This window comes from Durio zibethinus, chromosome 14 (genome assembly GCF_047325235.1).
Source record: "Durio zibethinus cultivar Kanyao isolate XHJ-2024 chromosome 14, ASM4732523v1, whole genome shotgun sequence".
Classification (NCBI taxonomy): domain Eukaryota; kingdom Viridiplantae; phylum Streptophyta; class Magnoliopsida; order Malvales; family Malvaceae; genus Durio; species Durio zibethinus.
This window is the reverse complement of record NC_143175.1, coordinates 5232061-5256990: the sequence shown is the minus strand read 5'-3', so window position 1 is coordinate 5256990 and position 24930 is coordinate 5232061. Positions and strand designations below refer to the sequence as shown.

General features: G+C 35.4%; 2 protein-coding genes and 2 pseudogenes across 11 annotated transcripts; 1 reads left to right on the top strand and 3 right to left on the bottom strand.

Annotated features, from left to right (window-relative positions):
* Window positions 1-550: 550 nt before the first annotated feature.
* Window positions 551-5147, bottom strand: LOC111294723 (uncharacterized; annotated as a pseudogene). The gene is made up of 5 exons (XR_016327278.1): window positions 4301-5147; window positions 2305-4167; window positions 2048-2242; window positions 1823-1959; window positions 551-622 (listed from the first exon to the last, which is right to left on the bottom strand). The product of XR_016327278.1 is annotated as an uncharacterized LOC111294723 (transcript).
* Window positions 5148-5264: 117 nt separating this feature from the next.
* LOC111293851 (protein SICKLE-like) lies at window positions 5265-11724 on the bottom strand. Of its 5 annotated transcripts, XM_022886863.2 has the most exons (5): window positions 10782-11225; window positions 10673-10704; window positions 8887-8964; window positions 7261-7580; window positions 5265-6494 (listed from the first exon to the last, which is right to left on the bottom strand). In XM_022886863.2, exons 4-5 carry the CDS (start codon window positions 7574-7576, stop codon window positions 5701-5703), a joined length of 1110 nt encoding a protein of 369 aa, XP_022742598.2. In that variant the 5' UTR covers window positions 7577-7580; window positions 8887-8964; window positions 10673-10704; window positions 10782-11225; the 3' UTR covers window positions 5265-5700. The 5 variants fall into 5 exon arrangements, with proteins under 5 accessions (XP_022742598.2, XP_022742601.2, XP_089599435.1 ...); XM_022886866.2 differs by having other exon boundaries at window positions 10673-11724; XM_089743309.1 differs by lacking the exon at window positions 8887-8964 and having other exon boundaries at window positions 10782-11226.
* Window positions 11725-12016: 292 nt separating this feature from the next.
* Window positions 12017-21932, top strand: LOC111293849 (protein PELOTA 1-like). Of its 5 annotated transcripts, none has more exons than XR_016327437.1 (16): window positions 12017-12275; window positions 12340-12422; window positions 12764-12836; window positions 13026-13100; window positions 13170-13226; window positions 15125-15170; window positions 17118-17193; window positions 18943-19018; window positions 19180-19212; window positions 19303-19371; window positions 19545-19651; window positions 20142-20214; window positions 20330-20368; window positions 21062-21169; window positions 21389-21495; window positions 21576-21932. XR_016327437.1 is itself a non-coding variant. In XM_022886858.2 (16 exons), the coding sequence occupies exons 1-16, from the start codon at window positions 12225-12227 to the stop codon at window positions 21647-21649; spliced, it is 1134 nt and encodes a 377-aa protein (XP_022742593.2). In that variant the 5' UTR covers window positions 12032-12224; the 3' UTR covers window positions 21650-21932. The 5 variants fall into 5 exon arrangements, 4 of the variants coding, with proteins under 4 accessions (XP_022742594.2, XP_089599433.1, XP_022742593.2 ...); XM_022886858.2 differs by having other exon boundaries at window positions 12032-12275; window positions 21075-21169; XM_022886859.2 differs by lacking the exon at window positions 19180-19212 and having other exon boundaries at window positions 12027-12275; window positions 21075-21169.
* Window positions 21933-21969: 37 nt separating this feature from the next.
* LOC111293848 (dynamin-related protein 4C pseudogene) lies at window positions 21970-24608 on the bottom strand (annotated as a pseudogene).
* Window positions 24609-24930: the final 322 nt, after the last annotated feature.

Here is a 24930-nt window from a genome sequence, read left to right as displayed (position 1 = left end):
TTTGAATGATACTAGAGTTTGAATTTTATTGAATTGAATTTATGATTAAATAATTATTAATAATAAGAAGAAAAATAATAAAAAAATCGATTATTTAACCGAATCAATCGAACCGAACCGATTTTGATCAGTTCAATTATTTGTTAAATGAAAATCGATTAAGTCGATTATTGATTTTTTCAAATCGAATTAACCGAACCGACCATTCACTCACCTCTAATTATTAATACAAAAACAGTTCAAGCTCATATACGCTACTCTTTATGCTACTCCAAGCTTCTTCTACTCTTTACTCTAAAATCCTAAATAGTAAAACAAAATAAGTTTGCTTACTACTACTATCCACATCTCAAAAGAAATTTAAACTTTTATAAAGCATCAAAAAGCAATTCCATGATGAACTAGATTCTTACGTTACTCCAACTAGGGACTTGAGAAGGTGAAACTTGGCACTGACTTCGGCAAGATCAGAAATGTCCTTGAAGGAAGCAGGGGGCTCAATTCCAGTGAACAGATAGAGAGCTTTCAACTCCTCTATGCACGTTTCTTGTCATGCTGCCTTATATCCAACTACTGTTCTCAAAGCATTGATCTCTTCCCATATCTTCTCACTGTATAATGTCTACAGCAAATAAACTTAATGTAATCAGAGAACTAACCTGCAAACAAAAGTCTTTTTTTTTTTTTTTTAATTCAGTGGCAAAGAGTTCCTGTGCGTTCTTCCATACATCCCTTCTCTGAACAATAAAAAGAGGAGCACACTCTTTGCAAAAGCTAATTGAATAGAAAGTTTATAATCCTTTGTGATAAGCACATTTACTTCTGGAAAGAAGTATTCCCCATGTACTAGGGATTTTACCATCGTGCAGAACATGCTTTGACAAGTTAATTCATGTTCAAACATGCTAGGCTGTTGTTCTAGGTACAAAAAAATAAAAATAAAGGAACATCAAATATATTGAACATGATCCTTCTAACAAGTAACAAGGCTAGTGTGATCAATTGTGTTCTCATTCCACAGATAAAAAACTACTATGTTGCTCATTTGAAAGTAATTGTTTCCATTATTTGCTATCAATTTCATATTTGTTCAAGTATGTCAGAATCTATCTTCGGAAGATATGAAACCCAAGAGGATCAATATAATCAGCACCAACATATTATCAGCATTTGCGTCTAATAATACCGCCTCTGTCTTGAAAAGGCAACTCGTTTAAGGAAGTTGGTAGTAAGATTCATCTGGGATGTGTTACAGTAATATATATATTATTGTTATGGTTCCTGATTGCCTTCATGATCTTCTCCCTCTGCCTTAATGGAAATTGAGGGCCGAATAACTATCCAAGAACATGCAACATGCAACATGCAACATGCAACATGCAACATGCAACTGCATGTTACTCTCATATTTAAACATATTTAAACGTCTCTCCATCTTAACATTTCCATTAATGACTAAACACCTTTAAATGTTTGTATAAGCCCTAAATTTCTTTCTCTTCTGTCTAAACTGTAAATATTCACAGGCTGTACGAGAGCCTCTCAAACTATCAATGGCACAAAATACATGAGCCTATGCATGCATATTGACAAGATGATTATTGTGTAAAAAGCTTTCAGAAAAAAAAATAATAAAGTGAGAAAGAATGAACAGGTTTCACTTCTTTTACTTATACTTATTAGCAGCATCTCTCATGTATAATAGAATTCACAAGCCAGGCCCTCATGTTTCAAGTGCTGCCACCAGGATGTAATATTTTCCATAGTGCAATATTTAAAAATATATATTTTAAAGTGTAAAATAATTAAACTTAGGGCTAACCTCATTGGGAACTGTATCAATGCCATTTTCTGCTGAAATTCGAATGTCATCTGATTCTTGAGCCTTTCTAGAAACAGGAAGCTCTGAAGAATCAGAAATTTCTAGGTGAACCGAGTAACTTGATGAAGGCCAACTTTCTGCACATGCACCATTCAAGTATAATTATGAGAATTGGCGTTAACCTACAACAAGATAAACTGAAAAGCAACTATTGCAAAAAGCTACCTTCAAAAGTCTTCAAATCCAAAGGAGAGCCCCGCTGACTAACTGTACTTAAATCTTCTAAAAGGTCAAGCCCTTGTTCTTCGTCTTCATTGGAGAAAATCACATCTTTCTTGTCCTTTTTCAGTAGATAATTTTGCTCTACATTATTTTCATTATCGTCTTCTGCTTTTCCTCCTTCCACTAATGTAGCACTTTCTACTGGAAGCTCTTTTGCACTGCTATCATCATTTACTGTTTCACTCACTGGCCCTACTGACGGTGCTCTTCTGGGAATGTTGTCAACATCCATTTCCTCAGATAAACCTTCAGCATCCTGCCCAACTTCATCTCCTTTGAGAAAGCACCCAAATTTTCCACAGATTCTTTCATTTTCGCTTTGTTATCTTCTTTATTTTCTTCTACTTTGGTGTCAAAATCCTTAGTTGGCTTTTCCAATCTGTTATGGGCAAGAATACATCTAGTTTTAGCTTTTTCAACATCTCCAACAATTTTCTTATCACCCTTCTCTGTGCTTGCATGCTCTTTTTCTGTACTCCACTTATCATCCACTCTTCATCCACTCCATAATCAGTTTTTCCCTCATCCCTTATTTTTTCTAATAATCCCCTAGTCTCCCTTACTAACTCTTCATCCTCTTCAATATCAGTAAACTGCGATAATTGAACATGTACCTTTTTTATTTGAAATGGTGTTTCTTTCTCAATATTGCTTCCATTCGACCTCAAACTCAAGCACAATAGTAGAAACCTCCTCTATTGAACTTCCATCCCCGATGCATTGTTCCTCTTTAACTTCTGTTGTTCCCTCAACTTTAACCTCAATCTCTTTTGGTTGTTTTCCTCCTACATTTACTCTCTCTGCGCTCAGCTTATTATCCACTTGATGATCTGTTTTGCTCTCATCCCTGATTCTTTCCGATAAACCTCGTCCCTATTAATAATTTCGCATTCTCTTCAACATCAATGGCCTGAACTAACTGAACAGGTATATTTTTTACTTCAAGTGGCGTTTCCTCCATATTGCTGTCCTTCTCACTTCCCTTTGTGCTACCTAGAACTCCAGTAAGCTCACCTAGCATGTTCACCGAAACTTTCTTCTATAAAGGGTTGTTTCTGTTTCCTTTCTATTGTTCCCTCATTCCCTTTCAATAGTTTTACCTTGGCATCAACTTGTGCTTTTTCCACACCCTGCTTTTCTTCTGCTACATCAAGACTTCTACCCTTTTCTCTTTTTCTTTCTAATGATCCCCTTGACTCTCTTACCAATTCATCATTCTCTACACAGACAGCTACATTTTTCAGTTCAGCTGTCGTTTTCTTATTCACATTGTCCCTTTCTTTCTTATCACCCACAACATTTGTAAAAAAACCATGAATCTCGTCTGCTGGCTGTTCATTCACACCTTCCTTGATAGACTGTTCCCCTTTCTCTTTTGTTGTTTTCTCAATTTTCAACTTGGTCTTCTTTCTTGCTTTTCTCTGTGCATCTACAGTCTCAACGTTCTGCATCATCTCTCTTATTAATTCCTCTTCTGCTTTGACATTTCAGCTTCCATTGGTGTTTCCTTCTCAATATTGCTGCTGTACTTCTCGTCTCCCTCAACGACAGAGTCGACACCACCTTTCTGGTATGCACCCTCTTGGAAAATATTCCATTTATCAAGTTCCACCTTCTCCTTGTTATCTAATTCAATTCTCATCTCAACTTCTTCAATAGTATCCTCTTTTTACCCTTCTTCCTCCCTCTCCATACTAATTCCTCCTTCAATCACTTCATTTTGTCCTCCTTGATTTTCATCTACATTAGCTACTTCTTCACCATTAAATGCTTTTCTATATTCCAACAGTAAAGGGGCAGCTGGTGAAGGCATTGGAAGTAACCTGCTCATTACAGTCTCAGTGCAAGCATAGCTCACCAGGAAGATCCCATAAGGGACCGAACAGACAAACCCAATAGCAGTGATAGCCAGAAGTGGAGGAAGGACAAGTGGTGCGGATGATATAACAATTCCAGTGACCAAAATTTTCCTTCCTAATCTCAGCAACCAACCTAGTTTGCCCTCGTCACTAACCGCTCTTGATGATTCTTGGATTTCCCATTCTGATTCCGGGTCATCCATCCTAGAACAAATTAACAAGCCTTATATTAGCTACTCACTCATCTAAAGAAAAAGAAAAACAAAAATTACCATCACCATATTAACTAAATAAATTTCAGAACAAAATTCAGCATTAGAAAACCTAACCAGCTAACCTTTTGTTTGGTTGCTTTGTAACTTGGCTTCAGATTTTCATGATGCAAAAAAAATGGAGCCAAAAACAGAAAAATATTTGAAACATAACATTACAGAGGCACAGAATTAATCTATCATGAAACAAGGTCCAGCAAAGTACCTGTCTAGAAATTAAAGGGGAGAGAAAAAAAGAATAATAATAAAAGAGATTTGATATGTCAAAGGAAAGAGAAACACTAGACAACTTTTTTCCCTGAGAATGATACTTAGACGGTTACTTTAAACAGTGTTGAAGTCATGATGAATCTTATAAACATGTGTAGGTTTGATTGAAATTTGAAAGAAAGGAAGTAGATGTGTAACACAGAGCCTGGTAGTGGAGTCGGAGTATATGTTGTAACACATAAAAAGCGCATAAGAGGAAAATGACTATTGAATGCAAATGTTGAGAATGACACGCGTCGGAAAGAGGAGAATGCCCGATTTCGATTTGCATGCAGAAGATAGGTTTCTGCATTCCCACGTGGTTGCTGAACACTGACAACATAACACGCTTGGTTTTTTGGCTTCCGCATGTCAGAACAAATCAATGGGCACATCTTTTTTTCTTCCAGAGCAAGGAAAGAATTTATGAATTATGAGGCAAATATATTAGAGTTTCAAAACACATGAAACCAGTCCACATGCCACGAATTTGTGCCTGGCTTTATACGATTGACTAAAAATTTTCTACCAGATAATTCTCGTGATACTGATCATTGATATCATTCTTGCTGTAAGTTGCAAGTTAAGTACCTGCTTTCCTGGATTCAGCAGTTCCAAGGAAAACCCCTGGTACTTTAATTCCATCAGTTTCTTCCCCATCTCTCATGGTCACCCCATTTGATTCTCACCATCCATATTCAAATGGATCAAAAAATGGACAAACGTAAGAATGTTAGAATGAAGGTTAAGTACCTATATTTGGAATCTTTTGGAAATTAATTTAACTGGAAAAAGCAACCTTTGTTATTGCAAACAAAACTAAGATGCATCTCTTTGGTAGAATCAGACACTCCCCCTACTAGAAAACCCAAACACATGAGGCTTCCTTAAAGTTGATATACAATCTTCTCTGATGGTTATAACAGTGAGTGTAAAACTTGATCTTCGTTTCGAGATGAAATTTATGAGAATGGAAAATAACTACCTCTCATTGCGCAGTCCCGTATTACTTATGCAACAAATATATATACACACACACACACACACATATCCTATGTGGTTATGGAAACTCCTTCACGTCTTCAGCCAGCTCCATCCTCAATTATCAAGATTGGCATCCAATTATCAGCTAAATGGTCATAACAAATCTCTTCTACATGGCCTTCCATCGCAAGAAAGCACAATGAGTGGCTGTCCTAGGAGATATGAGCAACTTTCATGCATTTTGTGCATCCTCAACAGCTTTGTTGAATGAAGCAGCAAGGTATTCTGCAAGACTTGGTTGAGAATTAAACTTGTTAGAAGCCTCAGAAACTGTTGCCTTTTTTACGCCAATGGATTTTGGAAGCCGGGAATTTGAAGAGCCTGGGGTACTCAAACTATCCATTCCAGCTTCTTGTCTTCTCCATAGAATAGGTTTTAAATGTTGCCAAGGATCTTCCAACATGGATTCATCAAAGAAACACTCTGCCCCCAATGTCCTGTTTGATGCTGAGCTTCGACCATGAAAAGCTTGTCCTCGTCCACCAGTCCTTCCCATACCAGGACTGATGCTGCCACCATATCCACGGGCCCTGCCTCTTCCTGAACTGAAACCAGGACTATCTCCAGGTCCTGAATCAAGTATTGGACTGTTACCAAACATTTGAGGCCTGCCTCTTCCATAATTGAAATTAGGGCTATATGCTGGTGAAAAGCCAGGGCTGCGCAAATTGCGAGATCCTGGTGCATTAGAAGGATTCCAGACCCTAGGAGAAGTTCCAGGATGCATAGGAGGAGTACCAAACATTCCTCTCGGGCTTCCATCAGAAGAATAGTTATAAGAATTAGCAGTGGCCTGGGATCCATTCCAAGCATCAGAATGACCTTGATGCATGGGTGGACTTGTTATTCTTGGGCTTCTGTGGGCAGTAAAACGACCATATGGACCTTGTTGGTATATATGCTGATCAAGTGAAAACTGGCTTTGCATATGAAGGACGGGCAGATTCCTATCAGAGTTCCTTGGTCCTACCAAATCAGAATAAATTATCAATTAATTGTCAAAACGGAAGGAGCATCAATTGATGTTAATCAATAACTTTTTCACAGATAATCAGCTTAGTAGTACAAATCAGATCAGATAATGGTTAAATTTGCAAAATATATGCAGAACTTCTGAGGTTGCCCACCCTTGGTATCACAGTCCACACTAACTTGTAAGGTATTATCCGCTCTGCCCCGCTGGCCTCACGGTTTTGCCCTACAAAAGGTGCCTCACAAATTGAAGGGATGTGAACTCTTATATCTCAAGATCAACTCTAGTACATAGCCGATATGAGATTCATGGCTCCTTTCTAAGACCATGACATCCTCCTTCACTCCAACGGAGGCTCACCGTCCTCGGTGGCACATCGCTAGTACCTTAGAGCCAGCTGTGATATCAAATGTCATGGTCCACACTAACTTGTGAGGTATTGTCTGCTCTGGCCTGCTAGCCTCACGGTTTTGTCTCACAAAAGGTGTCTCACAAGTTAAAGGGATGTGAACCCTTATATCCCAAGATCAACTCTAGTACACAGCCAATGTGGGATTCATGGCTCCTCTCTAAGACCATGACACCTGGCAACTTCAAATAAGAAGGCTCTGAACTGGAAAAAGGATGGGAAGGAGAAAGAAGGGGATGGAGGGGGGCATAAGGAGGAGAGCATGTATTATTGCATGCATCGCCTTAAAAAGCAGTTTAATAGATCAATATCATGTTTATATAGATAATAATAGTAGCACAACAAATTACCAGGATGGGATGGTGAAGGCCTTGCCGTTGGCCAGCCACTGCTGGTTGGAGATGCAAAAGATTCTAACATAGTCTGATTATCACCCTTGCCCCTCTTCTTGTTAGCAGAAAATGCTGCCATAGGGTCAGTGTAATAGTCAAAGCGTGGAATTGCACAAAAGTCATCCTCCACTGTCAAACTTGACGATGTCCCACTCAATGGATTAGAAAGGCAACCAGGCATTGCAGAAGTCTCAACATTATTAGGCACTTCAGCATGAGCAGCTTCCATCCGCATTGCTTTCAACCTTTCCTTTCTTTTCTCAGATTCCTCCATTTACCTGAAAGAGAGAGAGAGAGAAATGTTCAAACACATCCATTGCCATCCAGCTTGATAAAATTCGGTAAAAAAATGAACTAACACAATTGAATCATGATTGCGTGTTCATAAGTTTCCTGTGTTTTCAAAAGATGGATATAAGTTTCAACCTGTAAGTTCTAAGTTTAATTAATTAGAACTCTAACAACCTTATAAATTAGAATTTGAACCATTCTCAATAACCATTCTAATATAACATGATTATGAACAATTATAAAACAGTCTAACTTAGAACTAAGGAAAAAAACGATATACACCAGGGCAATAGTCATAAGCATATATACCACCCCCTAGATTTCTAATCTTCCCATTACAGAGAAATAATCTATCCAAAATTTATCCATCCAAAAAATTTCTTTCATTTAACATTTTGGTTTTTGCAACTAAAATCCTAACTAACTAATAGAAATAGTTGTTGAAACTATTAGAATAACAAATCACTGAGAAAGTATAAACCTTGGAACTCCAAAATAGAAATTGGAAAAAAGAAAAAAAAATCGAGTTTAAAACAATCAAGTTATCTGATTTCACCTCATATTTTACATTTTTGTTTTGCTGAATTTTCCTGCTACTTTTCCCACACTCTCCTTCCATTTTCTTAAACTCATACTGTCGTACCCAACAATGTCATGAATTGGTTGGGCTTGGATCCTCCCAATCCGCCTAAGCTGGCCCAAACTATCTCTTTTGGCCCATGAGATATGCAAATGCAGGATATGGGGTAACCCCATGTGCATGGCCTAAATCTTTTTTTTTTTTTGAACAAGTATGATTCTTACACGAGGGAGAATCAATTGGAGATACATGCACTTTACTATTTAGCTAAATAACCAAATGCTCAAACCATTTTTCCTGTAACTAAAAAATGAATTCTGTGTATTATCATCTTCAGGTAATTCTATTTAATCTTTTCCAAAGGCTTTTAAGTTTATACTAGAATAAAATTCTTATGTTCATGTTCCCTCTTAATGTTGCTAACTTCTAATGCAATTTTAGTACATTTTTATACTACTAATGAATTAAACTATAACAAGTCACTTGTTTGTTATTGCTTTTGCTACTTGCTTGTTAGTATTTAATTTATGCTTTTGAAGCGCTGTAAAACAAAAGTAAAAGGTAAAATTCAATTCATAATTGATTCAAAATGGATAAAGAATTAAAATACAAAAATGATGATAACAAAATTAATCTAAATAGAAGTAATCATGAAGTTTTTCATCTAAAGAATTTACCTATTTCGTGTATAATTCAAAGTACCATGAGCATACCTAGTTAAAAGTTCATTGGAGATTCAATGCAAGATGCCCCTCCAATTAATGCTAACTCCAAACTTCTTTAACTGAGCTCTAAGACACTCATTTTGAAAAAGAAACATTAAGCAATAGGTTTATTAAGCAGAAAACTTATAAAGAACAGACTAAAGATCAAAATTGAGAGCCAGCAAAATATTAAATAGGTAAAATAGATTGAGATAGATACTTCTCATAAAACTATATGAATACTTGAAGTAGAATTAAGAGGAAAATTTAGTTAAACCATTTTCCTCTTGCAGAACCTAAGAGTTACCTCCATCTTATAAAGTAATTAGGTTGTAGCTTACGTGCTACATCCACATGCTATCTTTTATAAAATTTCTAGCTCAATGTATCTAATTCTGAGATGGCTTCATCAACTTGCATAGCAAGGTGAGAGGGCATGGTGTTCTAGTTTACCATGTAATATGGATTCCAAAAAAAAAAAAATTTTAAATAGCTCAAATAAGTCACAAATTTACAAAGTATAAACAAAGGTACAAGCAAGTAACAATACATTTTAGGAGAGTTCATAATTCACAATAAAAGACAGAAAAGTTCAAGGCCAAAGGCAACCAAATTTAATGTGTAGGAGGAAGCTCAACTCCTATGATATCATGAATTATCAACTAACAAAATTTTTGAAATACCATATAATAAAACATATCTTTTCCAATTATGATTTATTACATAATAAAAATGAAAGGTAAAATGGCAACAAGATCTGGCAACAAAATATAAAAAAAAAAATCCATTACAGAAACATCAAAACTCAACAACGGGAAATTCTGGGAAATTTGTTAAAAGACAATATCTTTCTTTTTTGCTTTAAAAAAAGGACATAAGGTAGAACAGAGTGTCATTATATCAAAGATGAGATCTCCAATATCAGAGATGAGGGCCAACCCTTGTTATTAATGAAGCATCCATGTTAAACCAAGAACTATGATTAAGGGAAATCCAAGACAACAAATTGGCCATTTGGAAAGTGTTATAAGGCCATCTTAGGAGTTTATAGCACAATGAGAACAACTTATTTATTTTCCAAAAGCCAATAAAAAGGAATCAAACAAATGTATCTACACCCACCATCATAGAACAAAAGCAATCCAAAGCATTGGGCAAAAGGAGTGACACTGCATTTGCTTTATTACAAGAAAAAGGGAGCGCCGAAAAAAAATATAACACTTTTTTCAACTTCCCCTTCATGTCATTTGGTCCATAAATATCGGGTGAGAAGATATGAAATAAAAAGAAAATATCTCAAACATCTTCTTGACCACCAACAGTTTCACCCAAAAATTAAGAGGCACAAACGGGTGCAAAAATATGCAGGCAGAAGCATGTCATTTTCCTACATTCAGTGTTTCCCCAGCATAATCAAAGGAAAATACAACCAACCAACAGTTCATAAATCAAAGTGTTCATGTAACAATCAACCCTTTCACTTCTCCCGCTACAAGAAAGTCACAAATTTTTACTTTTGGTAGCATCTATGTTCTCGCTTTAAAAAATTATGAGTGGAATTGAAAGACAAAAAGATTTGAACTTTTTTAATTAGTTCCAAACAAGATGGTTTCAGTCTACAGTGACACTCATCGATATTACATAACTTGAAGATATTATCCTTATTTTCTATTAATCTGACACTAAAAGAGGTCACTTACAAAGGCATGTAAAAGGAACATAATGATATAAATTAACAACAAAATTGATATAAAATTGAAGAATAATTTGGACGAAAAATGCAAAAGGGAATTACCCTTAATTGCTTGGAATACCTGAAAAAAAATTCTGCAAAAAAGAGATGAAAATTTCTCAAGGAAATATTTTCCCACGAAACAAACAGAGAGGGGAGATATTGAAGATACCTGATAAAAAAAAAAAAAGGAAGAAGTCAGGGAAGACGGAGTAGTGGAGAAGGGAGGGCGTCGGCCGGAGGTGTTGAGATAGAAGATAGCGAAGTCACCGGTGTTGGGAGAAGTCAGGAAAGAAAGAGAAAAAAAAAAAAAAAGAAAATCATGGGGTGAAAGGGAGAACGATTTGAGGGGCGGAGCTCGCCAGCGGCACGAGGGCTTAGAGGGGGAATGTTAAGTCGCTGGCGCTGTAGTCGGGCAGGCCCCTTTGGAAAGCAAGTGAAAATTCAAAACACGTCGTTTTGGCTAAACGCTAAATTAGGAGGTTTTTTTTTATTAATTCAGAACTCAAATTAGGACTTCACCCGTGTTACTTTAGTATCAAACCTTTTAATTTGTTCATATCAGGTGGGGTTTTCGAACCCTCTCATCTCATATCGCGTGTCATAGGCGTATCGTTAGATCTTTAACGGTGACCGATGCCCCGCCCCCCCCCCCCCCCAAAAAAAAAGGGATTATCCGCTTATTTACTTTTTTTTTTATGAATATCTTCTTTATATTATTAAGAGAAAAAATTATTTTTGAATTATTAAGAGAAAACATTAAAAAAACAGAAGAAGAGCAAATATATTTTCCAGATAAAGATTCACGAGACCAACCAAACTAGAAGTAGAAAGTCTGGTAACTTGTAATCTGATGAATTCTTATTAGCAAGATTTTATGTTTGTCATATAATTTAAGATGAAAATTCATGAGAAATTGACAAGCACTAACCCTCGTACCCAAATTAAAAACCTACAAACCTCTAAATCACATGCAAACATGACCTCAAGCACCCACCTAATACCCATTTTAAATATTTCATCAAAAAGGGAAATCTTAAAAGAAAAAGAAAAAGTTATGGGTGAGGAAAGAAAGGAAAAAAAAGGTTAATGAACGTTAGCCTTCACGAGGAGATCAGATAGCATCAAAACCTGATGAGAGAGAAGGAAAAGACCTTTTACGCTTTTTAAAGTTACAGATTTTTTTAGAGAAAGAAAATAATATTTATTTTTAAGTGTATGGCTTGTCACGCAATTTAATTATGCGTGAGAGACACGCTCCTTGATCTGCAAAAATATGTCCTTGTTTGATAGATTTTGAAATGAAAATATTACGTCCTGATATGAACAAAATAAAAAATTTGATACTGAATTAACATTAAATAAAAGTTAAATGTCCTAATTTAAGCATTTAGCCTTCGTTTTGGCTAAAAAAAAAAAAAGCAGAAGTTAAAGTGGCAAATGGACATCCAGCTGGAGTTTTTTTTCTGTCATTGTCTTTGTCTTGTATGAATACTTAGGAGTTACGTTTTGCATATCCTTAGAGTAGTCATGTTCATATACTTACGAATTCGCTTTTCCAGACCATAAATTCTATTTCAAATAGAATAAAAACACAGATTTTGAATTAAAAATCATGAAAGTCGTACGCCGAGACCTAGTTCCTAATGGCCCTGGCAGCGTCAAGGTAAAAAAAATGTTTTATTTTGAAATTTTGAGCTTTTCTTTTAATGGAAAATTGTTGATTACAGATAATACCGGTGGATTCAGATGATCTCTGGTTTGTTTATAATTTGATAGCTACTGGGGATAGTGTTATGGCTCGAACCGTCAGGTTTTTCCTCAATTTTTTAAAATAAGTAGTTTTTCTTTTATTATTTTGTTGTAATATACTTTATTTTATATAGAATTTAGCTGCTTTGTATGGTTATGGCGTAACTTAGGGTTTTTTAGATTTTTTATGTACTATGTTAATATTTTAATATTTTGTTTCGATGATGAATTATTAGTTATCAATCAGTTATTTGTTAGTTGATGAAAAAAAATTCCTTTTTCTCATACTAGTTCATAACTTGTAATTACGGTTGTTTTTTTAGTGTGTAAAATCCGATTAGTTTGATGTTTGTAAGTTTTTTGACACCAGATTTTATTAGTATTTTGGACATTCTATAACAGGAAAGTTCTAAGGGAGACATCTGGTGGAAGAGATGCAGAGCGTGTTACCCTGAAGTTGGAAATAAAAGTTGAGGTATGATCGTTTAAGATTGCCAATTAATAATTGCTCAGTTGTTTGAACTGCCAATATGTTTTAACCGCATGATTGGTTTTTACTTTTGTGGTTACTGATTTAGTTTAAATATTTCAGACAGGAAAATTTTTTTTTGAAGCTGCTTTGATTTTTGAAGGTCAGTACTGATATTATGTCACATTCCTTTAGGCGATAGAGTATGACAAAGAAGGGTCTGTCTTGCGTATAAGGGGAAAGAACATCTTGGAGAATGAACATGTTAAGGTAGGTGCACCATATAATTTTGTCTGATTTTAGGTCCTGGTTTTTAAATGCGTCATTTTCTTGTTGCAGATAGGAGCATTCCATACTCTAGAACTTGAGCTTCATAGACCTTTTGTATTGAGAAAGGTAGCTATCCTATCAAGAATAATGTATAACAGTGTATCTTTTCTTGTTTGTGCTCTTGTTTTGGGTGCTATATTCATGCTACATAAACATCATATGCTTTTAGGTATCTCTCGCCTAATTCAGTAGGCAAGCTTCTATTGTTGATAGTTATGAATCTTGCTCTAGTTCTTGTTCTTCATTTGTGCACATATCTTTTGTTCTTCTATATAGTTAAAAAATCTTTGATACAGTACAAATGTTACTCATGTTGTTTACTTTTTACATGTTTTGGCCTTTTTAGAAATATGCCATGTTATAGAATTTAAGGAGGTTTGTGACTAGTGAAAGAGGTGTCTCTCCATCTCAGGGTGTATCTGTTAAAAAAGGAGGGAGGGAGATCACCAAGAATTTTTGTAAAAGAATAGCTACCAGAAATAGAAGCACTTATCTTAAAAGTTTAGGTAGACTAAATACATTATGAAGAGCAACTAATGATAACAGTGACACTTCTCAGCTTTGCTTTCCATTTTCGTTTGTAGGAGGTGTGCTTGCAAATATATATTCATTTATATGTGATAGCATCTCTATTTTATTTGATTTCTCCTTTGTATTTAGAGATGGCCTTTTTGAAGGTGATGTCAGTGAATTTGATACCGTAATTTTGTCTGTCTGGCTTAAGTAGCCTTTGGACATAGATGTCACATAATCAACTATTTCTGAGGGTAGTATCTAGGGGTATTTGGGTACAATAGAGTTAAAAAATAGATGTAGGTTTATAGTTTCAAGAGGTGCTTTTCTAGGATGAAGGGAAAAAGGAAAAAAAGATGAATTCTACAGCAGACTCTAGTCTCAGTCATCTCGTCTAAAACCTGTTAGCAACAGGATTTATGTGGTCTAGGCCTGTGGAGTTTGGCATCTAGTTTACATATGATTGTTGACCTCTCCTTTAAACCTGAGTGTGTGTATGTGTTGTTACTGGTAATTGTTTTCAGAAAGGGTATAGAAGCTTTGTAGCTGTTAAAATTTTCCATTAGACAAATTCATTATCTAATTCAATGACTAAGGATTTATGCTGCCTTTTTCTGATCATTGTCCCTCAAAGATTTCTGGTTCAACAATGGAAGCTGCCAAACTTGACTATCACCCACTCTTGGACCATAAATAAAGGCCCCTTGTGGACTGCATGTGTACTGAAGGCTATGGAAAATGATTTGAGGTTTAGGGTTATAGGTGCTTGGTATTGAAGAGGCAAATCTGCTGAACTAAATCAAATTCTTAGGGAAACTAATATACCAAAAGAAAGCAAAAAAGTAGAGCGAGGAACATAAGCAATCATATCTACTTTTTCATAAGCTATATGTAGGCTACTGCTGTGGTGGTCTTAAGTTTGAAAAGTTTGAAAAGTAAAATAGCTTACTGAAACCCATAGTTAGAAACAAATTAGAACAGGAACGTATGCTATCATCTAGTTTTACTCAAGTTACAACCATGCTCTATGCTGCAATAGAAAGCGAGCAAATGTGGAATGTACCATACCCTATAATAGAAAACGTTCAGAAATTTTAATAATGATTCTTGCCTATCCCAAGTGCAACACTAAATACTGACTGCACTTCTAGGTTGTATTCCTCATAGTTGATATTTCTTTTATATCCTTCTGGACAACATTCCACTTTTGGAGTTCATGGACCTGACACATAATGATTACTTAAAATATGTTTATAAATGATATTAGCTGCTTGCTTGGATTATGTTGTTCAGAGCTTTTGGTTTATCTTATTAGTCTAATTGTTGTTATCTATTACTAGTTTTTCAAATCTTATTTCTCCTTAAAGTGTACTGTCTGCTCTCTCTCTCTCTCTCTCTCTCTAATATTTGATACTCTCACGGACTTGTGGATTTTTCCTTATATGTTTTAGGAAATATGGGACTCATTGGCATTAGATGTACTCCAGCAGGCCTCTGGTATGTAGTCTGACTTTTCAAATTGTCTATATAACTCCACAATGAAAGCATCTGACATTTGTTGTTATCCTTAGAGGTGATTACAGAGTTTCCTCTTTGTTTGATGGCAAATTGCTGAGATCTTGGTTGGGGCTTCTGAGAAGTGTTTTCTAGGGTTGAATGAGGGAAGTTTTAGCTGGTTCATATCTGCACTTTAGGGATAAAGTGTTGATTGGAATAAGAAGGGGGAAGGATCCTTTTAGCTTCACAGCTAAGATTAAAGTGTTCACTATTAGGGTTGTTTGCTGGTTTTGCTTATTCTCTATAAAAAGTGGTGTATCTTACATCGGTTAAATTGGTGGTTTGTTGTGGCCTTATATTTAGGTTTGACTCCTTCATTTAGGGCTCAATGGTTTTACGCTGGGTATTAACATTGTGTCACCATGTCATCACCTAGGTTGGTTGTTGCTTCATTTGTTGTTTCTTAGTTGTTTCTTGTTTCCCTATTTTGTTACTCACATGGTAGGCCATTTGTTTCAGTTGGTAGTCTTTTTTCTACATGTGAGTGCCTTAGAGTTGTTGTCCTGTATCAGTTAAATTTAGGGTTTGTGGTGGCTTTATGGTTATGATTGGGGAGACTCTTGCTAATTTGTTTCTGTTTGGATGCTAATAAAATTTGACATAGTGTAAGACTTGTGCTATAAATACTTATTTTTGTTATTTTTAATTAAAATTGAATTTAGGAAATTGAAATTTGAGCATACTCTCACTAATTGTTCTCTACTTTGGCCTTCATTTCCTCCCATTCTCTCTTCGTCTTTTTTTCTCACTTTTCTCTAATCTTTTCTTGTTTCTGCCTCATTTATTTTTGTTTTACTATTCACATCATTAAACATAGATTTTTGTTGTATCGATACTGAATATTGTTGAAGGAGATGATTATGAGGTGATGCATGACATATTCAGTGTCCATTTATAGGATGAAGGGTATATTGTCCTGGATAGGTTATATAGGCAGCTACCATAATTACTTTGTCTTTTCTTATGACTTAAATTATATTCATGTCTGTGCATAGGCATCTAGTGAATATTATATAGATGCTTTTTTATACTTAAGGATTCTAGTGTTTTATGTTATGGCTGTGATGAAGGTGAATAATTTTGGTGACAAAAAATTGCGATCGAAGATTGAATTTAGTCCTACTATCTCAGCTTGGCAGTTTTAATCCTTCTACACAAATTTTAATGAATTTAGTTCCTGCAATTTTAATAAAAGTCGATTTTAGGACAATTGATAACAATATTAAAATTTTAAACTTTAACTTGGCTGATGTGGCATTTTAATGATGACGTGACATTCAAAGGCAGAGCAAATTTTTGGCTACATGGCACATATCAGTCTAAAAAACATCACATTCTATTTTAATTAAATAATAATTAATATTTTAAAATTAAAAAAATATATTTTTTGGTACTAATGTGCACCACATGATCAAAAAAATTCAGGTTGGCATGTCATGTAATCAGCAAAAAGCCACATGGCCTAATTTAACTGTAAAGCTTTAACACTGTATTCAATTGTTCTTAAATTACATTTTAATAAAAGTATAGGGATTAAATCTATTAAAATTCAGGTAGAGAGACTAAAATCACAGAATTGAAATAGTGGAGGGACCAAATTCAGAATTTAACCAAAAAATGTTAAATGATAGCATTCCTATGTTTGTTTGTCTATCTGTCTCTCTCTTCTAAATCATTATTAAGGGTTTGATATTTCTCTTCATCCTCCTTTGGTATCTTCTCTTTCTCTTAAAATATAGTTTTGTCCTCCTGTATCTTCATTTTGCTCTGTAATTCGTTGTTTGTGTCTTAACTTGATTAATGCTAATAAGGTTGCATCATTTTTGTTTTTGAAAGGTTTTTAACAAGTATGATTTTACTTTTTAACTAATGCCTAGCATATTTCAGATCCTGGTGCAAGTGCTGATCTGGCTGTGGTATTAATGCAAGAAGGGCTAGCAAATATTTTGCTTGTTGGTAAAAGGTATGTGTGACAAACTTGGAGTATGAATTTAGTAACTCTATTTTAGGTGATTGGTAAAGTGATTGTTATAAAGTTTGGAAATCGCCCTTTAGTTTGTGACATCTGTTATAGTGTAATGTTAAAAAAATCATTACAAAAGGGGTTTGACATCCGTGGGATCGCCTTGTGGTGTTTCAGTTGTTTACTGATGAGGATGCTAAAGTAATTAGTATCCATAAGCAAATGAAATTTTGTGGGCTGTGGGATGGAAGAGTTAGAATATCATTTAATCAGTTCTAATCCCACTTGTTTATTTAATGCTTGTTGTACTTGCTTTGAAAATTATAAATCATGTGGAGATGCCGAATGACATTTGCTATAGCAAAGAATAATTCCAATAGGTTTGGACTCAATGAATGATTATGGGCCAAAACCAGAGAAAACAATTACATGTGCATGGCTGCTTTGGATGCGCTTTTGTGCCAGAATCACTTGTGTGCATTCTGCATTTGTTTTCTGTGCTGGAATGAAATATTTTATGTTTAGCGGTTCTGAACTTTGATGTACCATTAGCATTTATTGATAGGTAACGTTACCTTCGAAAATTAGTTGTACGTGCATAAAATAATGCAACCAAAGAAGCAATAATAGCTGAAGGAGAGACTATAAAAAATCCCAAATTCAAGTGGGATTAAGATTGATTTTATAATTAATTTTAAGCCACTGTGACTGCTCACAACCACCAAAATATTGAAAGAAAAACGTTTAGCTTTCATTAAACTTTCCATTATGGCTGTGGAGCCTACAATCCTCAAAATTAATGAACTTTTGAAACTTCAAAGGTGAAAACCCCAAAACATGGAACAACTATAATATGTCACTCTCTGCTGTCCTTGTCCAGAAACAAATTCTTGGAAAGAGAAAAGTGACTTAGGAAACTCTGGAAATCGGGGGATTTTCCTTTCTTGGTGATAAAAGCGTTATAGAACAGAAATAGTGGGCAAGTTGGGCAAGATGCTGGTTTGATTGCCAATTGCAAGATCACTTGATTTTGTCTTGGTTGAAGTCTTTTGCCTAAACAAGTCGAAATTGAAATAGGTGTTTCATTTACAGTTCTTGAAAAGCTGGAATTGTTCAGCACTTGCCAGTTTAAACAAAAAATCAACAACTTTGCTCTTGATAATTGAAAAATAACTTTCTAGCTGTAGAAACATAGAATATCTGGCATTTATTTTTTGGCTATTTTAGAGGATCTGGGCTGGTTAGAGAAGTCATTTGAGGAGAAGTAACACCAGTTTCTCTTCAGGTTTGTAGTAGTGTGGAATTGACAACAGTTTAAATGCCTCTGTTTAGCATTACTTCCTAGAAAGATGGGGTCATTAGGTATTTTTGTCTTCTTAAATTTTTGTTAAGCATCAATGTACAATTGTCGGCAAAATCTTTTGGGGTAAGGGTTGAAGAATGTTGGGAGCAAGTGATGAGTACTTGCTGGAAGTATAATTTATTGGTTGCAAGGTTTTGTTTCCTTTTATTCTTTTTTTCTTTTTGTGAAAATGAAATCATTGGTTGCAGATTTAGGAAGTACATGAACCTTCATTTTGAATCATCCATTTCAAAGTCTTATTCATGGGAATATACTATTACACATTGTCTCCTTGATCCAAGTTCTGTTTGCTACTTACATATTTGACTTTCAAATGTTAACTTATTTAGCATGTAATGGTATCCAAGATTTATACTTAAGTATTATTATTATGGCATATACAACAGTATGACGAGTACTCGTTCACGGATTGAAACTTCAATTCCTCGCAAGTATGGACCTGCCATTGCTGGTTATGAGTCAGTACGTATTTCTTTTTTTATTATTCTTTTTAAATTTGGAATTTATTTCTGATTTAGAAAGCCATTTTCCTTTGAATTTTGAGAGCATATAATGAGAATCAGGTTCTGTTCTCTACTTTGTTAATTTGTGTAATTGGTGATTTCTTTTTTGACATTCTATAGGCTTTGAAGAAGTTCTTTGAGAATGTTCTACAGGTCTGCTATACTTGAGATGTAATATCACTGCTTTATTAGATATTAAGTGACTTTATGTGGCTCCTAAGTGGTTTTGTGAATCTGTTATAGGCTTTCCTCAAACATGTTGACTTCAATGTTGTTCGCTGTGCTGTTATTGCAAGTCCTGGTTTCACAAAGGTCTGGGACAAAACCTTGTAATTTTATTTTCATTTCTGATTGCCTTGCTTCTATGAATATTTTAGTTTTCCTAAGACAGCAATTCATGGAAATAGAAGTTTGTAGCATTCATCTTTTTACGCAACGTTTTAATTTGGCTTTGTTATCATTGTTATTGCTTTGATCTGTTTCAGGACCAGTTTCATCATCATCTTTTGTTGGAGGCAGAAAGAAGACAACTGAGACCAATTATTGAGAATAAGTCACGAATAATTCTTGTTCACACAAGCTCTGGATACAAGTATGTTTGCTTTCCGCTTCACTTTTTACTCTGCTAGCTGTAATGCACCAAGTAAATTTGCCTCTCATCTGAAGGACCATGCATCTTGGGGCTCGATGTTGATACAGCTAACAGTTCCACTAGTTTGGGATGTCTATATTCTTTATCTTGAGAATTTCCTTGGAGTATGTTCTTAGTGGACCTCAATGTCTTCTTTGGTTTCCTGCCTGCTTACATTGCATAGAGTAACTACTTTACAAAATGTGGCATTAGAATATGCTGGTCTACACATTAAGAACACTGTGCACCTGCTTTCTGATAAGTAATAAGTTATGGGGATTCTGAAATGCTTTCATCCGGTTAAAAGATTCTAAAAGTTGATGTGGCTTCTTTTTTCTTATCTATATTTCTCTGTGAATTGGATGCAGCGATAATTTTTCTAACTGATGATATTTCATTTTGGAGCTCTAGTACAAATATGGATGTAACTTGACTATATTTTTTGATACAGGCATAGTTTGAGAGAAGTGTTGGATGCCCCAAATGTCATGAACATGATAAAAAACACCAAAGCAGCCCAAGAGGTATTGTAGAAACCATACTTGGCTAAGAATTTTACTTTTACTTAGTGATTGTTTCCTGTTTTACTTATGTCTTTTAACTACAGTTTTTTATTCTCCATTTCTCCAATTTTACCAGGTCTGGGCTCTCAAGGATTTCTTTAGCATGCTTTCAAATGTGAGGTTCTAATTTAAAGATGCATGGGGTGTGGGTGTGTGTGTGTTTCCACAGTAATTTTTGGTTATATGCTGTGGTTAGAATGACTTAATGATACTGTGATTTATGTTAATTTATATTTTTGGGCTTTAATAGAATGTAAGTCAAAATGTGGTTTATCTTTTAATATATGGTGAAATTGAAGGTTGGTTATGAAGCAGAGCCAGATAGCAGTGATTAGATTGGCCCAATGATAGGCTGTGAGTTAATTTGTGGTTTTGGCCTCTTGATGGCAATTAAGCAGCTGCAAGTTAATGAACTGGCTGCTGGAAGTTCAGACAACAACCAATAGATAATTGTGATAAATAGAATGTTTTTCGTTGATAATTAGAATTTAATAATAGGTATTTTATTAGGCATTAAAAAGTTACAAATGAAAGGATAAGATATTGGATGGAAATTCAGCATGAACTAGTCATAATGGATGTTCAGGGTGTCAATAGTAGTTACCAAATCTCTCTCAAAGATACACATGCATGCGCACACATGCACATGGATGCAGATGTATGGAACTTAATGTCTATGTCCATATAAATTAGGTGAGAAAGAGGTTGAGGGAACTGGGATGTGCTGGCCTGATAAACAATGGCATTGCTTTTCTTAAAACTTAGTTTTCTTCTTTTTGGCTATGTTCTTGTGTTATAATTGGTTCAGTTTTATCATAAAGGATCCAGCTCGTGCATGCTATGGACCAAAACATGTAGAGATTGCCCATGAACGAATGGCAGTTCAAACACTTCTTATTACAGACGATCTCTTCAGGTTTGTATCATATGATCAGCTCAATACATCTGGATAGTCCTTTAGATTAAATGAGATGCAGTAGCACATAATTATATTGTCATTTCATGCAGTTGTTCTGCCAATGCTCACTCTTTCTATGTCCATGCATAGACTATTGTCAGTTTTTTGTGTTGAAAGTTTCTCGATTCAAGGCTTGTGATGATTTAGTTTATTTGTTCTTATTGACTTGGCATTCAGGAATTCTGATGTAGTTACAAGGCAAAAGTACGTGAATTTGGTGAACTCAGTTAAGGATTCAGGGGGCACAGCTTACATTTTTTCGTCTATGCATGTATCAGGGGAACGTGAGTACTAGTTTGCTGCTTCTGGTCTTTAGTTTCATTATATTCTGAAGTCACCTCACATGTTTTTGCATCATATACAGAATTGGCACAGCTGACTGGTATTGCAGCAATCCTTCGTTTCCCTCTTCCAGATCTGGAAGACATTGAGATGTAAGGGACCATGTTGTGCATAAGCAAATGGCGTTCACATCTTTTTCTGGCATCAAGAGTTTCATATATTTTAATTTTCCATACTCAAGTCTCTTGGATGCCTGAAGTGAAAGGGTGGGCAAAATCACTCCACAATATAGCAATTTGTGCCATACTCATATTTCTCCCTTCTCTTTTTTCGGGTTTTATTTATGATGTGTTATCTGTATCATATTCCGACCCAGTGATATTGTCAATAGACTCAAAAAGTATTATTCATAAATTATTTAATTCTAAAATTTTCTCCATATTCCTTCTATATTTTGCTTTAATGGATATGGTCAAGTTGCTCTCAGAGTGATGTGATAAGAACTAGAAGAGTTGATGCAATTCATTTTTCTCTCATGTGTGTTTTATGAAACCCATCTATTTCATATTTTGGACCTTAGCTCCACGGAACAATATGCTCCTGTTGAATCATGGAAGGTTTGAAATTTTAGATCAAAACTCTATGGATGATATGAACTGTCTAAACTTCTTGAACAATGAATGACAAGAGCTACATCAAATAATTTCATTAGTGAAAGATGTTACTCCATTGGATCATATTACTTAAAGATGTGGACGCTGCAAACATAGAACTTAGCAAGAAAGATTGAAAAACCATTAGATCAGACTGGAAACTTTGAAATTATGAAAAACCATTAGAATTGAAATTATTTAATTAAATAGAAATCCAATCCATTATTCTGGCGACCACATCTTTGGACTCCTTCAGCAAGCTGATGATCCCCTTAAGCTTTTCACGCTTAGAAGCAACAACCGGTGATTCCTCCAGAATCCGCTAATTTCCACCACCATTAGGACCAATCAACTGGTTTACAATTTCCTTTTCCATTTCTTTGTTTACGAGGTTTTGCACACCGAACAGCAAATGAAGGGCCATGCAATCGACTACCCTTCTCAACATGGTCTTCAAGTAAGCTTCCATTCTCATTTTGAGGTCAAATGCCTGGTTAATGACATGTTGATATTGCCTGAGGTCTTCAACCTCAACCTCTCCAAAATCACCAAGTATAACTTTTCCAGGCTTTGATTCAGAGAATACCTCATTGACGAAGTAGAGACATCAGCTTATTCCATTCTGATGTGTACTCCGGATTACATTTGTAGTCCGTCAGCTTCTCCATTTCAATAATCTCCATTACCCTATTGAATGATTGGTCTTTCATTTTGGATATCAGATTATGAACTGCACTTCTAGTAGATGACTGAAGATGTGGATAGTTATCCGAATGATACATCAACACAGCCATAACAACTTCCTCCAAATAATCCCATACCTCTCCCATGAATACTGCAGACTACCGGAAATCCCCTTTACTTTGAGCTGAAAGATAGTGGGAAATACAGATCGGGGAATAAAATTTGGCAGCCCGATCCCCTTGGTTTCCTCCAATACTCTTATTTCATCCATCAAAAATTTAGCTGGTGATGAGTTACTGTGGAAGCTCTTCTGAAGTTCATCAGAGAAGTGGTTGAGCATTTCAGCTAAACCTTGCTGTGCAATGCATCTGTTTCTCACCTGGATATTCATCAAATTCTCCTCTAAGAAGAATTTTTCTCAGCGACTCTTTGGCTGCACCAGTAATCTGCAAAAATGCTGTCAATGCCTCTGCAGTGGATGACAATGACCTGGGCATTTTATTTAGTTCTGTGATGTTATAATTCAACTTTTCACTAATTTTTCGAACAGTCTCAGGCAAGCACTTTGCTATAATGGAAGCTTGAATTCGCACAAGATTCTGAGCCAAAACAGGAATTCCCACAATAGACTTATCGATCTTAGATAAGAGAGGATTGGATTGAAATAGTCTTGATTCTTCCTGTCGTGCTTCCTTATAAGATTCATCACCAATACGATTCCTCACACAAGCATAGCCGAGGACTATGTTAACATCATCAGCATTAACTTTCTCGAGCAACCCTTCGGGCACTCTATCAGATTTAGTTGCCACTGCGAGTGTAGATCTCCAGTCTTGTCTACTTGCCTTGACATCCTGATTGATTCACATGTTGAGAAATCAACGGATGCAGATAACACATTGAGGATAATGCTTTCCTCAGGCTTGATATATTCCAAGATGATATCCCTAATCTGCTCATTGATATTTTCTGGCTGCCCATGAACTGGGACTCTAGTTCCTTTTTGATAACCAAAGTCAAAGGATTGTTTGAGATTCCTTTACCCAGGCCTGCAATTTCATCTGTGGCTATCAGTCTGTCACTATTGCTTCGGCAATGTTGTTTTCATCCGTAGAAACAATTTTGTCATTAAACTCCAAGAAAATCTCTGGCACAGAAGTATGATTTTGCAGTCTCATAATGAGGGGCACACGGGTATGTGTGCCCTGGCCCCGGGGGAGGTTAATGCCTGCAAGTGATTCAAGAACACTTGACTTGCCAGAAGACCGATCTCCTACAACAACAATGGTGGGGAGCTGAATCCCTTCTTTCATTACCATGAGGTTCCTGAGCCTGTCAACGACGTCTAGTAGGGGGCGAATCCGATCATTGTAAGATGATACAATAGGCGCACTGATTGCTTCAACTGGTTGTGCAGGTAGCAGTGAAAGTGAGTCATGGTGATCAGTATTATCCATGTCTCTTACAATTAAGGCCCTACCAGATTTGCTCTTTCCAGAAGAACCCTTTGCCCTTATCATTTCTTTAGAGTGAATGAATCAAAGAGAAAGAAACAAAACATCAAGTGTTTTATGTTTGAAGAAACTAAGAGAATTGTGATGTATTTATAAAGATGGAATTTAGTACATTCTAGTAGAAAAGGGAGATGAAAATGCTTTGAGGACGTTTGGTTGTTCCAGGAGCCAAAACCAAGTTGATGAACACGATACCAAAAGTGTAAGATTCATTGAAGCACAAATTAACACTTTTAATTAATTATTGTCAGAATTATCCAAAAAGAAAGTGTCCTTGGAAATGTCCAAATTTCTGGAAACAAAAAAAAAATTAAGTGGCGATTGGAGTTTTTCATTGTTGAGGCAATACTGAATTTAATATCAACGCTGTGCAAACAAAAAATGAGCTGAAGACATAAAATCTAAGATACTTTCATACCTAAACAAAACTTGAATAATATTAATTATTTATTTATTTTAAATCTTAAGTAATATTTTCGATAGTAATATTTATTTATGGTATAACACACAAATTAAGTGAAGTTAATATATATTTTTTAACTAATACAAAAATATTTAATGGAAACTAAAATCAAATAATTTATTC